This window comes from Perca flavescens, chromosome 5 (assembly GCF_004354835.1).
Source record: "Perca flavescens isolate YP-PL-M2 chromosome 5, PFLA_1.0, whole genome shotgun sequence".
Classification (NCBI taxonomy): Eukaryota; Metazoa; Chordata; class Actinopteri; order Perciformes; family Percidae; genus Perca; species Perca flavescens.
This window is the reverse complement of record NC_041335.1, coordinates 6,897,525-6,912,072: the sequence shown is the minus strand read 5'-3', so window position 1 is coordinate 6,912,072 and position 14,548 is coordinate 6,897,525. Positions and strand designations below refer to the sequence as shown.

At 39.9% G+C, this 14,548-nt stretch overlaps 2 protein-coding genes across 9 annotated transcripts in view; both read left to right on the top strand.

The window, feature by feature from the left end:
- Window positions 1-328: 328 nt before the first annotated feature.
- On the top strand, window positions 329-5,923 carry cyb561a3a (cytochrome b561 family, member A3a). Of its 8 annotated transcripts, none has more exons than XM_028578272.1 (7): window positions 329-475; window positions 986-1,123; window positions 1,766-1,970; window positions 4,781-4,989; window positions 5,146-5,300; window positions 5,398-5,554; window positions 5,641-5,923. In XM_028578272.1, exons 2-7 carry the CDS (start codon window positions 986-988, stop codon window positions 5,671-5,673), a joined length of 897 nt encoding a protein of 298 aa, XP_028434073.1. In that variant the 5' UTR covers window positions 329-475; the 3' UTR covers window positions 5,674-5,923. The 8 variants fall into 8 exon arrangements, with proteins under 8 accessions (XP_028434073.1, XP_028434074.1, XP_028434070.1 ...); XM_028578273.1 differs by having other exon boundaries at window positions 983-1,123; XM_028578269.1 differs by having other exon boundaries at window positions 329-501.
- Window positions 5,924-14,334: 8,411 nt separating this feature from the next.
- The window catches only part of loxl2b (lysyl oxidase-like 2b), a 52,517-nt gene continuing 52,303 nt past the window's right edge, over window positions 14,335-14,548 (top strand). Inside the window, exon 1 of the mRNA XM_028577509.1 lies at window positions 14,335-14,476. The gene's annotated coding sequence lies outside the window, so the exon portion shown is untranslated. The remainder of the gene's footprint in view (window positions 14,477-14,548) is intronic.

Genomic DNA, 14,548 nt, shown 5'->3' with positions numbered 1-14,548 from the left:
TTTCATGTGTGTGTGCTTAAATTCTATTTTAATGTTTCCTTCTAACTCTTATACCTTTAAGTGCTGCAATGTATTTCTCCTATAGTTGCTCAATAAAGTTTATCATCTTATTTTATCACAGAGGCTGGAAGTTCAGAGCTGAAGAAAATAGCATCAAGAAAAACTGGAGGGCAAAGCATCAACTTTGAGCTGGAGCATAAAAGCGCAGGACTTTGAATTATTCAATTTAATTGCAGAATTATAGAATCATCATTTCATAATGTGGAGTGCTGCGGGGTACGCTAGTGACAAACAAAACTACGTTTCCCACAAGGCCCTGCCTTGTCAATAAGGAAATGTATCCTCTATTCCTGAAATGTTATATACTGTCTATGGTTTAACCCATAGACAGAAGGTTTAACCTTATGCGCAGCTTTTATCCTTGAGTTGTCAGTCGTATAACGTAAGATGTGGAATGTAGGCCTATGTAAATGAGGTACACGAATATACGCAATTTAACAGGTGAATTATTCAGGCTTTTTGCTAGGCCTATGCTAGCAGCGGTAACGTTACGTAACGTTAATAATTAAAGACTTTTTGAAAGACAAGCTAATCTAGGCCTAATGTTGCCCTGCTTAAAGAGAAACGACATGAAATGAATACGAATGTATTAACGACACTCTTTTATTTGCTATACTTAAACATGTCAACGTAAAAAATGTAAGTTGCAAAAGTTGAAATAGTTTGCTGAATGCGTCAAAGTTACACGAATGTCAAACAAGAGATTTAACCTGGCGTATGTTCAAGTCGAGTCGTGTTCCTTTGCGAAAAAGCAACTGGGTAACTTTATCACGTTTTAACGCCTCTTAATCTTTTTGAACTTGTTATATTGTGCAGCCTATTGACAGAAGAAGATACTGTTTTTAGTTGGGTGTTTCTAATTGCTTTACACACAAACTGATTAATGTGTCGTACTCTCACTTTCCATCTTATTTATGGGCAGCAGATGCAGCAAACTGGCCCCTCATCCCACAGCTGTTCTTCCACCTCTGATTGCTTCCCCCTCAGCCACCGCAATACAGCGGAATGTGGAAGTGAGACTTCAGCTGGACGAGAGAAACACGAAGTGAGAGCAGAAAACATTGTGAGCATTACAGTAGTTGAAGAGTAACCAGGGGAAGTCACGACCTAAAGCATTAACTTCTACATGATGTGGAGTTAAGTATCAGTATTGTAGAGTAGGGCGTGTTGTGAGATAGCTACAGCACAGCATCTGTGGACAAGGTAAGGCGTGCAACACTGGTGATAGCTTGTGATAAAGTGTTGAGTTTGATGTGATGCTGAAATAAATAGTTAAAGGTTAGAAGAGATGCAACAATGATTGATTCAACCACTTTAATTGCAATTTAGTTTTTTCTAATGGAAAAGTTGAGATTTTCAAAAGGATTTCAAGTGAATTTTTTGTTTCTAGTACTAGTTAGCTGCTGCATTTATGCATTGTAACTGAAAAAAAGGTGAAGAAGAAGGTGTTTAACATTGATTTGGGGCATAACATTTAAGCTGGGCTAGATTTGGTTAAATAAGTGAAACGTTTTTCAAGATATCTAGGTGCCATATTGTCATTGTTTCAAAAGCAGTTGAAATGCTGTTGAAACAATGGCTATAAGTGACCCATATGTCTTAAAAAAAAAGTTAGCCCAGGCTTAATCTAGTTATTTTGGGATCAAATCAGCAACATGACACCTGCCATCCTGTTTTTTCTGATTTTGTTGTTTTTATGGTTTAGCCTACATTTCTGTCCAGAATGAGGTCCATCGTGAGCTTCTACATATGCTACCTGCTGTGCCTGGCACTGGGCCTGGCCTGCGTGGTGTGTGTGTGTTTGTGGAATAGCCGGTGGCGTGGCGGTTTTGCCTGGGATGGCTCGGCACTGCAGTTCAACTGGCACCCTGTTCTGATGGTAACAGGTCTTGTTGTGCTGTACGGCAATGGTGAGTGCTTTTTCATTTTTAGATCAGACTATTTCATTTCTGTTTCTCACTTCTGTTTTTCCTTCTGACAGTCAGACTGTATTAAGATAATTACACATTACAGGTTACATAGAGACCTAGCATATAATTTGATGCATCACTTCGGTATCATAAATCTGAGGTAAAGTCCACAGTGACTGTTTTGCTTTAAGTGCCACACCTCAGTGATTGCAGTCACAGTTTTGTTTTTGTTTTTTTCGGATGAAAAGAAAAAAAAAAGATTTAAATGAAATAAGGTGCCTTTCAGCAAGAAACGGTAATGTATCTAGCATATGGTACATGATGAACTGGATGTTAAATTGTAATGATGATGGGTACTGTCTCTATTTGGATGCCTTTATGTGAGCACAATCAGCCAATACAAGGTAGGAGCTTCACACTTCTGCTAAGCGATTGCATTAGATTTTTGAGCCCTTTTCTGCCTAAATGAACCTATTGGGGCTTAACGATTTTGGAAAATAATGTAATTGCGATTTAGTATGCAATTATTTTTTTAAGCTCTTTGTCTTCTGTATTCAACAAAGACAAGCAATATATTATTGTATAGTATGAACAACACAAGATTAGATAGATTAAACAAACTGTTCTTTCCTGGAGGCCAGGCTTGTATGTGATGATGAAATTAGGTGATGCATGAATGAATGACATCTTTTATTTAACTACTTCAATCACAATAGTATATTGAGCACTGACCAAGCCTGGTTTAAACATTTGTATGAAAGTCAGAAACAAATCACACAAACTAAAGTGCAGATTGCAGAAATATAAAAACAAATATGTAGCTTTACCACACTTAGATGATGTCATTATTATTTACTGTGATAAACATTTGCAAACATGTGGATTGCACTTTTAAACACTGTCTTTGAACTTTATTAGTTAAATATGTAATATAAATATGTAATATAAATATATATTATGTGTGTATTACATGTGTATGTATGTATTTTTTTTACAGTGCACACAGAGCAGCTGCCTCCAGCCCCTCCCCCTCATGAAATTGCGTGCCATGTGCATGACAGCATCAACGTTGCACTTGCTCAGAGAGGCTATCGTTACGTTAGTAGTAGCATGCTACTGCTGGTCTTGCCGTGGGATTGACTGTACTAATAAAACCGTTGAAACACCGCGGCCACGCTGCTGTGAAAGCTCCCCGAACGTCATTTATCAGAGTCTGGTTGTTAGGGCCGTTACAGAGTCAACGCAAACAAGCAACGCGAACAAGCAACGCGAGCGACGCCCTCCCTTTCATAGTCTAAACAGGGGACGCAAGTAGACCCAAGCGTCACGGGCGATGCGTGAAATGCAATACACCGCCCACGCAACAGGGGGTAGCAGTGTGCTCCACGGTGTTCAGTCGGCAGAGCCAGACCCTCCATCAGATGCTGGCGTGTTTCCCCACCAGTACAGTGTGCTACGATTGGGTAGCACTGACCAATACATTGATAAAAGGTCGCTTAAACATGGTTTAGCAGGTTTTAAAAATATATAAATACATTTGAGTCTCTCTCTCGCCTCTTGAGGAGGGCACACAGCATAGACCCACAACGTTGATACATACCGAAAAATGTGACTCAGCAGTCTTTATGTTTGATGAATTTGCTCAGCTAAGTTGATTCAATATTTCTGAGTAATGTACAATACGTGCAGTGTCGAACCAACCGACAACGCATAGTATTGTGCGCATCGGTGCGTCGCATATCAAAAACTGGGACGACACATTTGGCTACGCATCGATGCATAATGACGGCCGAAGCGTAGCGATGCTTTCTCTGCGGTGTGCAGACTGATTTGCTCTTGCGAGTCTTGTGACCAAATCGCAGCCTTTGCGATTAGAATATCGCGTTTTAACATATCGCGATATTATTGCAAATGTGATTAATCGTTCAGCCCTAGTACATGTCAATGTGTGGGAAAAGGAATACTTGATAATACTGTAGGTGCATTTGGTAATTCCTCACCCTTTTTAAGTGTAATACAAATATCAATGTACAATGCACCCACCTTGCGTTATGCGGTCAGGTTTAGGCCTGCCTCAGGGAAGAGGATGCCCCTGTCATGCACAGTGCACCACAGGCACCGTTGGAGGTGCGACAGGCCTAAGGCCCAGCAGAAAGACCACCTCGCTGTAATGAATAATCAATGTACAATGCACATTTAGGGCAGCCCCTCTGGATATTAAATGGTGTGAAAGGTTTTGAAATGTGTCAAAATTGGAGGCAGCAGTGATAATACATGTGTTATATGCGCAGCACACACAACATGTCATAATGTTCCACATGTGTGATGAACATTTGTGAAAGTATCTGACAAAATGTCCACTGGTGATTGTTATTTTGTGATTTTGCTGATTTATTTAAACTTTAAGGATAGGATACTACCTCTATGAAATGCATTAACACCTTTCAGCCTTTTCCATTCACATATGACATACTGATAATTTGTATGATATTACACGTGCATACGATTAGTATGTTAAAAAAATTATTGCCATTAAAAGGAATTTGTGGTAACTCATTATTGCATTAATTTTGACAGCGCTTCCAAAAGATTAATGTAGACTAGTGTATTCACGTTTTCACATTTTCAACGGTCTACTCGAGTGATGAGTATTGGACTTTATTATTTATTGGACTGTTATATATCTCACCTTTCAGTCCCTAGTATGATTCAGGGTTATTTTCTCAGTTCGCTCCAGAGCCACAGACGACATTATCTATAATGTACAGATGAAATGTAGCGTCTTTCCTCTTGTTGCTTCCTCCCTGCAGGAGCTGTGTTGTACCGCGTCCCCCTGACCTGGGGTCAGAATAAACTCCCCTGGAAGTTGCTGCATGCCACACTGATGTTCCTTGCTCTGGTTCTGTCAATTGTGGGTCTTTGTGCTGTGTTTGGTTTCCACAATGCTAAAAACATTGCCAACCTCTACTCTTTGCACAGTTGGATTGGAATCGCTGCTGTAGCTCTTTTTGCCATACAGGTATATGACTTTACATGTAGGATCTAAATCGCTTTATTAGACATGTGTAATAAGGTGTTTTCTTTTTGTCTTTATCTGAGACATGGTTGAGCTTTGGTTATCAGCCTTTGTGTTTACTGTGTCTGTGGATGTCTGTCCCTGCATTTGTTATTTCAGTGGGTGGTGGGTATGGCTGGCTTCCTTCTGCCCTGTTCCCCCATATCACTACGTGCACTCCTGAAACCTGTCCATGTGTGGATGGGAGGCAGCATACTGTGGCTCAGCATCGCTGCATGCATTTCCGGAATCAACGAGAAACTCTTCTTTGTTCTGTGAGTGGCATGTTTCTGAGTTACTTTTGAGTAATATTTTCCTTTAAAGATACAATTACTAAATTGCTCTCTTACATGTGTTTTTTCTTTACCACAGCACTGGAACTCAGGCGTATAATAACCTTCCATCCGAGGCTTTGTTAGGAAATTCATTAGGAGTTTTAATTGTAGCCTTTGGCTTGGTTGTCCTTATGATTTTGTCCAACCATAAATGGCAGCGACCAGACTCCAGTCCTGAGGTTTTGGCTTACACGGTGAGGATATAAGTGCAGTTGATGAGATTAGAGGATTTATTTTAATGTTGTATTTCATAATTATCTTTATCTGCTCTCTCCCACAGCCATTGCTTCAAGAAGAAAAAATGAATGAATGAATGAATGAAGGGAAATTGAAAATTGTTGCATGCATCAAACCCATCCATGCAAAATCAGTTCAACCATAACAGATCACACTTCCCCTTTTTACAATCCAAAAGTTCTACAAACTTTGATCTACTTTGAATGTACAAGCAGCTTTCTTAATAGTGTGATCATTATCAATGTCTGTTGTGGGTGTAAATATTTATTTGAAATTATATTTAAGATTGATCTGTTGCCAAAGAATAAAAAAAAGTTAGAATTTTATCAAAGCTGTGACATTTTCCTCATAAGCTCTCCCATGATGCACTGTAGCTAGCTAGCTAGCCAGCTAAGGGAACCTTGAGTTTTATATTTTACCACAGATATGTGTTCCTAAGGTAAAATCTCTAAACTAAGAAATATCCAAAGCAGGAATATAATGTTCATAATTAGATTTTCATTAGTGTATATAATCACCTGAAACTAAGAATTGTGTTTTTGTAAGCTTCGAAGGCAGAACCTAAGGGTGACTCATAATGTAGTGAGTCTGCAAATTTCATTGGCTCATTACTTTAGTTTCAAATTATTTCAGTGGAGTTGCCGTTATTTTTCGCGTCATCAAAACCGAATTCAATCTAATTGGATGGGAATATACGTTGCACTTGACGCACCACTACAATACGACTCGACGGATTCGGCGGCATTCATTTGCGGCAAATCATTGTGGCTTGATGCCGGTAACGTTAGCGCATACCGTATTTTCCGGACTATAAATCACTCCAGAGTATAAGTCGCATCAGTCAAAAAATGCTTCATGAAGAAGAAAAAAACATATACAAGTCATACTTATTGAGAAATTTATTTCACAAAATCCAAGACCAAGAATAGACATTTAATCTGGAAAGGCAATTTATTCAACTACACAATAGCACACAGGCTGAATAGGTGTCTGGTATGTTAACGTACCACATTAACAGTTATTCAGCTACACAATAGCATAAAGAACATACCTGGGAGGCTGAATAGGCTAAATTAACATAACAAGCCAGCGAGTCCAACAAGCAAGTTACCGGTAAGCAAGTTCACCAAGCGACAGTAATGTTTACTGCCTTCATGTCAGTCAGTATGAATTAACATTTAAAAACATGTTAAATTTTATATATATATATATATATATATATATATATATATATATATATATATATATATATATATATATACAGTGGTGTGAAAAAGTGTTTGCCCCCTTCCTCATTTCCTGTTCCTTTGCATGTGTGTCACACTTAAGTGTTTCGGAACATCAAACCAATTTAAACAAAAAGTCAAGGACAACACAAGTAAACACAAAATGCAATTTGTAAATGAAGGTGTTTATTATTAAAGGAGAAAAAAAATCCAAACCATCATGGCCCTGTGTGAAAAAGTGATTGCCCCCCTTGTTAAAACATACTATAACTGTGGTTGTCCACACCTGAGTTCAATTTCTCTAGCCACACCCAGGCCTGATTATTGCCACACCTGTTCACAATCAAGGCATCACTTAAATAGGAGCTGCTTGACACAGTAAGGTCCACCAGAAGATCCTTAAAAAGCTACACATCATGCCGAGACCCAAAAGAAATTCAGGAACAATTGAGAAAGAAAGTAATTGAGATCTATCAGTCTGGAAAGGGTTATAAAGCCATTTCCAAAGCTTTGGGAATCCAGCGAACCACAGTGAGAGCCATTATCCACAAATGGCGAAGACATGGAACAGTGGTGAACCTTCCCAGGAGTGGCCGGCCGCCCAAACTTACCCCAAGAGCGCAGCGACGACTCATCCAAGAGGTCACAAAAGACCCCACAACAACGTCCAAAGAACTGCAGGCCTCACTTGCCTCAGTTAAGGTCAGCGTTCATGCCTCCACCATCAGGAAAAGACTGGGCAAAAATGGCCTGCATGGCAGAGTTCCAAGGAGAAAACCACTGCTGAGCAAAAAAGAACATCAAAGCTCGTCTCAATTTCTCCAGAACACATCTTGATGATCCCCAAGACTTTTGGGACAACATTCTGTGGACCGATGAGACAAAAGTGGAACTCTTTGGAAGGTGTGTGTCCAAGTATATCTGGCGTAGAAGGAACACTGCATTTCATAAAAAGAACATTATACCAACTGTAAAATATGGTGGTGGCAGTGTGATGGTCTGGGGCTGTTTTGCTGCTTCAGGACCTGGAAGACTTGCCGTGATAAAAGGAACTATGAATTCTGCTGTCTACCAGGAGATCCTGAAGGAGAATGTCCGACCATCTGTTCGTGTACTCAAGCTGAAACGAACTTGGGTTCTGCAGCAGGACAATGATCCTAAACACACCAGCAAGTCCACCACCGAATGGCTGAAGAAAAACAAAATGAAGACTTTGGAGTGGCCTAGCCAAAGTCCTGACCTGAATCCTATTGAGATGTTGTGGTATGACCTTAAAAAGGCCGTTCATGCTCGAAAACCCTCTAATGTAACTGAATTAGGACAATTCTGCAAAGATGAGTGGGCCAAAATTCCTCCAGGACGCTGTAAAAGCCTCATTGCACGTTAAAAACGGCTTGGTTGCAGTTGTTGCTGCTAAGGGTGGCCCAACCAGTTATTAGGTTTGGGGGCAATCACTTTTTCACACAGGGCCATGATGGTTTGGATTTTTTCTCCTTTAATGATAAACACCTTCATTTACAAATTGCATTTTGTGTTTACTTGTGTTGTCCTTGACTATTGTTTAAATTGGTTTGATGTTCCGAAACACTTAAGTGTGACAAACATGCAAAGGAACAGGAAATGAGGAAGGGGGCAAACACTTTTTCACACCACTGTATATATATTTTGATATATAAGTAGCACCTGACTATAAGTCGCAGGACCAGCCAAACTATGACAAAAAAGTGTGATTTATAGTCCGGAAAATATGGTAGTAGCCTAGTATGGACAGCAACATGATTGTGAGCCTGACATATTACATTTATTATTATTCGCACTCCATGTTAAAAGATTTACTAGCTGTCAGTTCATTTCTTATACGCTACCGCCATCTACTGTTTGTTGTAACTCTAAAAGTATGGGGAACGTCTTAATTAATGTCTGTTTAGGAATTCATATGTTATCCTTTATTTTCTTTCCAGAAGCCATATTTGAGCACACACACATACATTTAGATTCCTTCAAATGTTAATTTGATAATGTGTTCCTGTGTGGTTTCAGCGCAATTTCATTTTTGTCTCAAATTGTAGGCATCTCTCCTTGATCCGCTCGCTGCCTGCCCCCTGAATACACTGTGAAAAAGCCCGGTCTCAGGAGACAACACAGGGGTCGTAAACGTCAAACAAACACTAGAGGCTGTGCACCAAAATACAACAAACCACTCCAGCCAATCACCGAAAAGATGGTTGGGGGAGGGGGTGGGGGTTAGTGACAGTTATGGTGTGTTCTTTTTGTCTTGTAATCGCGACCAGTAGTTAGAGTGTGACGTCACATCCATGTCGGAAAACGAATAATCGTGGGTTGTTGCGTTCTTTTTGTCACACAATACTACGAGTCGGAGAAAAGATGGATTTTTGTAACATTTTTAGTAACATTTAGGATTCTATTCACCCAGTTATTGACATATTACACAAATATATTTCACAGTTTGATGCATGAAAATTACGTTTTGATTAACATTAACGTTGCCAAGATAGCAAGCACATTTGGGCCGATTCCGGCTGAAAAGCGCTACTGTCGGCTCAATGTCGGCATCGGAGTAAAGATAATGGGCCAGAGTCGTGCCGACTGTGTACACAACACTTCTGGCTGACATACGGCTTTTTATGAAGAGCCAGTGTCGGCTTAAAGCAGTTTTACTCGCGCTGGCTCATATACAGCGTTTTATAAATGGGCCAGTGTCGGCTAGAAGCAGTTTTACTCGCGCTGGCTCAAATATGGCGTTTTATTAATGGGCCAGTGTCGGCTAAAAGCAGTTTTACTCGCGCTGGCTCAAATACGGCGTTTTATTAATGGGCCAGTGTCAGCTAGAAGCAGTTGTACTAGTGTCAGTTCCGTACTCGGTGTAGCTGTGTATTTTTACCGTCAGCCCAAGTTCGTTTTGTCACAGTCGGGCCACAACGAGAATTATGGAACTCAGCCGCCTGAAAAAAAAAGTTTTGGCGGTTAAATTCTAGGACTCTGCCGGAGATTTGCAGTCTGCAGAAGATTTCATTTTTGGGAGGAACATTTTCAGCGGCAGAAAAGGCAAGTAATTCAATTTAATGTTCATTACAGTGTTGTATTATATATATATATATATATATATATATATATATATATATATATATATATATATATATATATATATATATATATATATATATATGCCATATGGATTTATATATGCCATATGGATTTATATATATATATTCACCACTGCTCATTTTATAAAGGCCGCTGCACGAAAACGTGTCTTTGTTTACATTGTATAATATGCTGTTTGATTGCTTTTTATTTTGCAATTCTGTCTGCCATCGGACATGATTGCAGCGCGCTAGCTAGCGGAGCTCTGCTAGCTAACATCGGCAGTCAAACAAACATCAATGATCTTTGAATGATGTCTTTTTGATTATCTACGGTTTTCTTGTGGTAGCCTTTCTACAATAAACCGTGGTAAAAGTTACTATAATCTGTTCAAGGAGTTGATAAGCAGACAGATTAGCTACCTAGTTGATAAATTGTCTACTTCCACTTTATAAACAGCCATAGCAGCTAACATAGTTAGCTACGTCGCTGCTGTAGCGGTCAGCTACTTTAGCGGTCAGCTACTTTAGCGGTTAGCTACTTTAGCAATGTTTAATGTTGGCTACATAACGTTAGCAATATATCTTTTGTAGAATCCAGGAACGGCAGGGCAGAGGGAAGTGTCAGGGAGCAGAGACAATAGTATAGTCTGTTTTAGACATTTTAATGCATATATATTACATATTGTACCTTTAAATAAGGCACCCTTTTTGTGACTTACCAATTGAATTCAGAGAAGGGTGAATTCCAGTGGTGAATCAACTGACCAACCAGTGGATTCACTGTGAGTTTGTGCCGAGCTGTTTCTTAACTGGGTGCATAACTTTCTAGCCTGGAGATCCAGACCCAAATCCGAAAGATTAAGGGTCTGGCAATGACTAATGAAAATGGCCCAACTCGAGGGGCGGCACCAAGAATGCTTTAGAAAATTTCACTGCACGCAATTGGATAACACTACGACCAATCACAACAACACACGGGGTGACGTATCCAGAGCCCCATAGCTACCAACGGAGCTAACTGGTAGATTAAACTCTTGCTGTATCCGGTCGGCAAAACAGCCAAAACGTCTTTTTTTTTTTGCAAAGGAACGATTTGAGTGCCGTCTTCTGTTCCTCTTTTAGATAAAAAGCTAAGTCTAAGCTGCAACTTCGACGTTGCAGCGCTGTCGCCATCTGTTTAGCTCGCCTCTGGCCGGCCTATATCAGATACACCAATGTGATTGGTGCAGCTCAGCTAAAAGGGTATAGTTAATGAGCATCATTACTGAATGCCAGAGTGACTCGTTGAGCAAATTCAAATTGCTCTTGCGAGAACTCTGGATTTCCAGGGTAGGGACTTTCTGGAATCTTGTCATCATTGTGAGCTTCCCCGCTAACCAATTTAACTCCTGGCCATGAAATAGTCAGGCACATGACCCCTCCATTAAACCACAACTTGTCATTTATTTATTTATTTATTAATTTTTTCTTAAATTTTTCTTTGTTCTTAATGGCTTCCTATCATTGTTTTACGCTTCTCTTTTGATTAGTCAATCATTTTAAAGGAGACAACACAGATGCAGCAGACACAGGTTTCCTCATGTGTTTTATTTATTTCACACAATGTTTAAATATCTGTTTTTTTTCCTTCAGATTACATTAATTACATAACTAATGATGGTTATTTCTTACAGTTGTTTATTCATTTATTAGTCAGTAGTTCAGATACGAAGAATGAGGGTTAAGTGACATTGCTGATAATCCTGATTTAAATGGTAAAATGTAGTCTTGCTTTGCCAGACCCTCCTCTAAAGCGCACTGGAGGAGAGTCTGGCTACTCCACATAGCATTTAGGGATGGGAGGAAAATGTGCTCTGGTTTAATGGCATTTCTTTAAACCAATCACAATCGCCTTGGGCGGTGCTAAGCACCGGAGAAAAGCTGCTGTGCCGCTTCAAAATAAACTCTGAAGAAACTTGTTTTGGTGGAACGTGTACGTTTAAAAGTTGTTTTAGTCATGCAACAGAAAACTCAGATTGGACAGATAGTCTAGCTAGCTGTCTGGATTTACCTTGCAGAGATCTGAGAAAAGGTTAACCATAGTCTTCCTCATAAATTAACCAGAGTTTAAAATGCCAACACAAAGGAAGCCCAAGGCAACGGATATCCGGCCTAAATGAGTGAAATCCGGCAGATTGTCCGGCGGCAACGGAGCAATCCCGGAAGTGGAACGTCAAGGATGTAGACTAGGTAAAATGTGACCACTCAGCTTTGCAGAAATGAACGGGGGAAGATGAAGTGAGTTCATGCAATACTGATCATGATCAGTCACTGCTTGGTGTGTCATCTTTGTCTCAGAAAAGAAAGCACTGGCAGCAGTGCAGTAACATTGTCCACTGATGTGCAAAGGCAAATAGTGAAAGCGAAACACATGATCACCAAATGCCACAAACACCTCAATAAAAGCTAAATGGTTAGAAACCTGCCTTATTAAAAGGCATTACAAGCGCTTAAGAAGGCAATAATGGCAAACCGGAGCTCCTTGTCTTTCCTTTCTCTGAAACTTTCATATAACTTTACGACACCTTACACGAGTATTATTGAGGCCAAAAGGTCGCAAGAACACTTTGTAATTGTTCTGCAGCCTCAATCTGTATTGTCTTGTTTAACACAACGACAGGTATCCTCACAACACACTGATTTCCTACCATTCACAAAAAAACACGCAATACACTGCTGGTTTATGTTGTGAGGGGGAATATTTGCACATTTAAGAACCAACACATCATTTTATACATAATGCTGAATTTGTAATACTTTTAGGGGCATTTCTAGGACTTGAGGAAGATCAGGGCTTAGCCCGGACCCATTTAACTAAACTGAATGCAATGCAAAATGGAGATTGGTTTGCCCAGCTTGTTAATAGCCAGTGCATGTTTATTTTACCCGCCCATGTTAGTTAAATAGCCCAAACATTTGGCCTAATCAAAACTGGCCTGACAAACCAAAGGCCAAGGTCTTTCCTCCAGATTTTTGTGGTGACTTATGGTGTTGGGGGTCTGGGGGATTCCCCCCAGAATGTTTTTAGCATAAAACACTTCGTTTCCTGCATTCTGTTGAATTTGTATGCCCCTATTTCTACCTTTTTCTGAATCAATGTATGCTGGAAATGTCTTTACGTAAAAGGAAACATAGAATACAATCCAAATATAAAAACATAATGGAATATATTGAAGTAAGGCTCTCAGGCATTCTGTATTGCTTTCAACTATTTATTCTCCTTTGGTTTGACTTTTCTAATTATATCAGAGTCAGCAGACATGTAGCCAAGGCATAATTTACTCTTCCCTCTTTGCATCTTTTGTTGGGGATGTAACCTCCTTAAATGTGCAAATGATAATTATTCAACTCAATGATACATTAATTGGAATCCCACTATGGCCACGCCAAGAGCCGCCCTTCAATAGCATTTATTGGCTTACGCAAGGTATCGTAACCTAATTTGTTCAGGTCCTATCCCCTGACCAATCGGCTATCCTAACCTTAACCACTCGAGGTCAAATGCCTAAACCCAACCAATCGAGCTGCTTTGTAGGGCGGGTCTTGGCGTGGCCATAGTAGGGATGCCCAGGCCTAATGACACCTCTGCTTGAGTTCCACAAAGTGTACAACGTTGTTGGAAGAAAAAAATGTCCCGTTTTGTTTTACACCAGGTGGCAGCAGAGTAGAGTCCAGTCCAGTGAAGGGTTTTGAACACTTTGAGGATACTTATGCTGCTATACACATGACAGGTCAAAGTTGCCTTCATCTAGATCAAATGTATGTGGTAAAGGAAGTGTGGTATACCAGCAGAGATGTGACATAATGGAAGTATGGAGACAACTTGTCAGTGATGTCAATATCTTTTGCAACACATATATAAACAGTACCAATACATTTTTATAATAAGTTCATTATTTTCCTCTACCCTCAGGCCAGTAGAACCACCCCCCATATATTTATTATTATTACTGTTTTTAATGCATAGGCCTACATTGAAGGAACTGACACATTTCACTGAAATCGTATTCTTTTATAATTTCATGTAACAAAGAAATACATTGATTGATTATCTACATGCCTGATGGACATTTGTTTCTCTTCATGTTGAAGTAACCTACGTACATCACAGCTCTGTTTCTCTTGTTTCTAAAATAATAACTTAGGCCTACTCCTTAGATATCATCGTAAATAAATGTTCTCCCCATTTACTCCATTTTTTCATGGCTGTTTAATGATCACTTAGTCGTTTTTTTTTAACAGTTTTTCGACAGTCTTTGAATGCAGCAATGTCGCTTCACAGGTCGGATCTGCTATTTCCACGTCCCGGGCCGTCTCCGGTGAGGTCATCTTAAAGGTGGACGTCAGTGGGCGGGGCCACCGCAGCTCCGGTCCGAAGCCAGACGTTTGCATGAAAAGGAGCGAAAGTTTAGAGAGAAGGAGAAGAAACAGCTGACTTTGGGCTTTGGTCTGTACACAGTGTTACTGCAGCCTGCAGGAGCACACAGCCTCAGAAGGGACAAGAAAAGTAAGTTCAACTAGAGCCTGAAAACATGCGAAAGTTACCTCTAGAATTTTAACAATCAGAGTTAAAGCCTTT

Coding starts and splice junctions, on each gene's coding strand:
- cyb561a3a (XM_028578266.1), top strand. CDS start 778: ATGTTCAAGTCGAGTCGTGTTCCTTTGCGAAAAAGCAACTGG. Junction 1,971..4,780: donor TGTTGTGCTGTACGGCAATG/GTGAGTGCTTTT, acceptor TCCTCCCTGCAG/GAGCTGTGTTGTACCGCGTC. Junction 4,990..5,145: donor TAGCTCTTTTTGCCATACAG/GTATATGACTTT, acceptor TTGTTATTTCAG/TGGGTGGTGGGTATGGCTGG.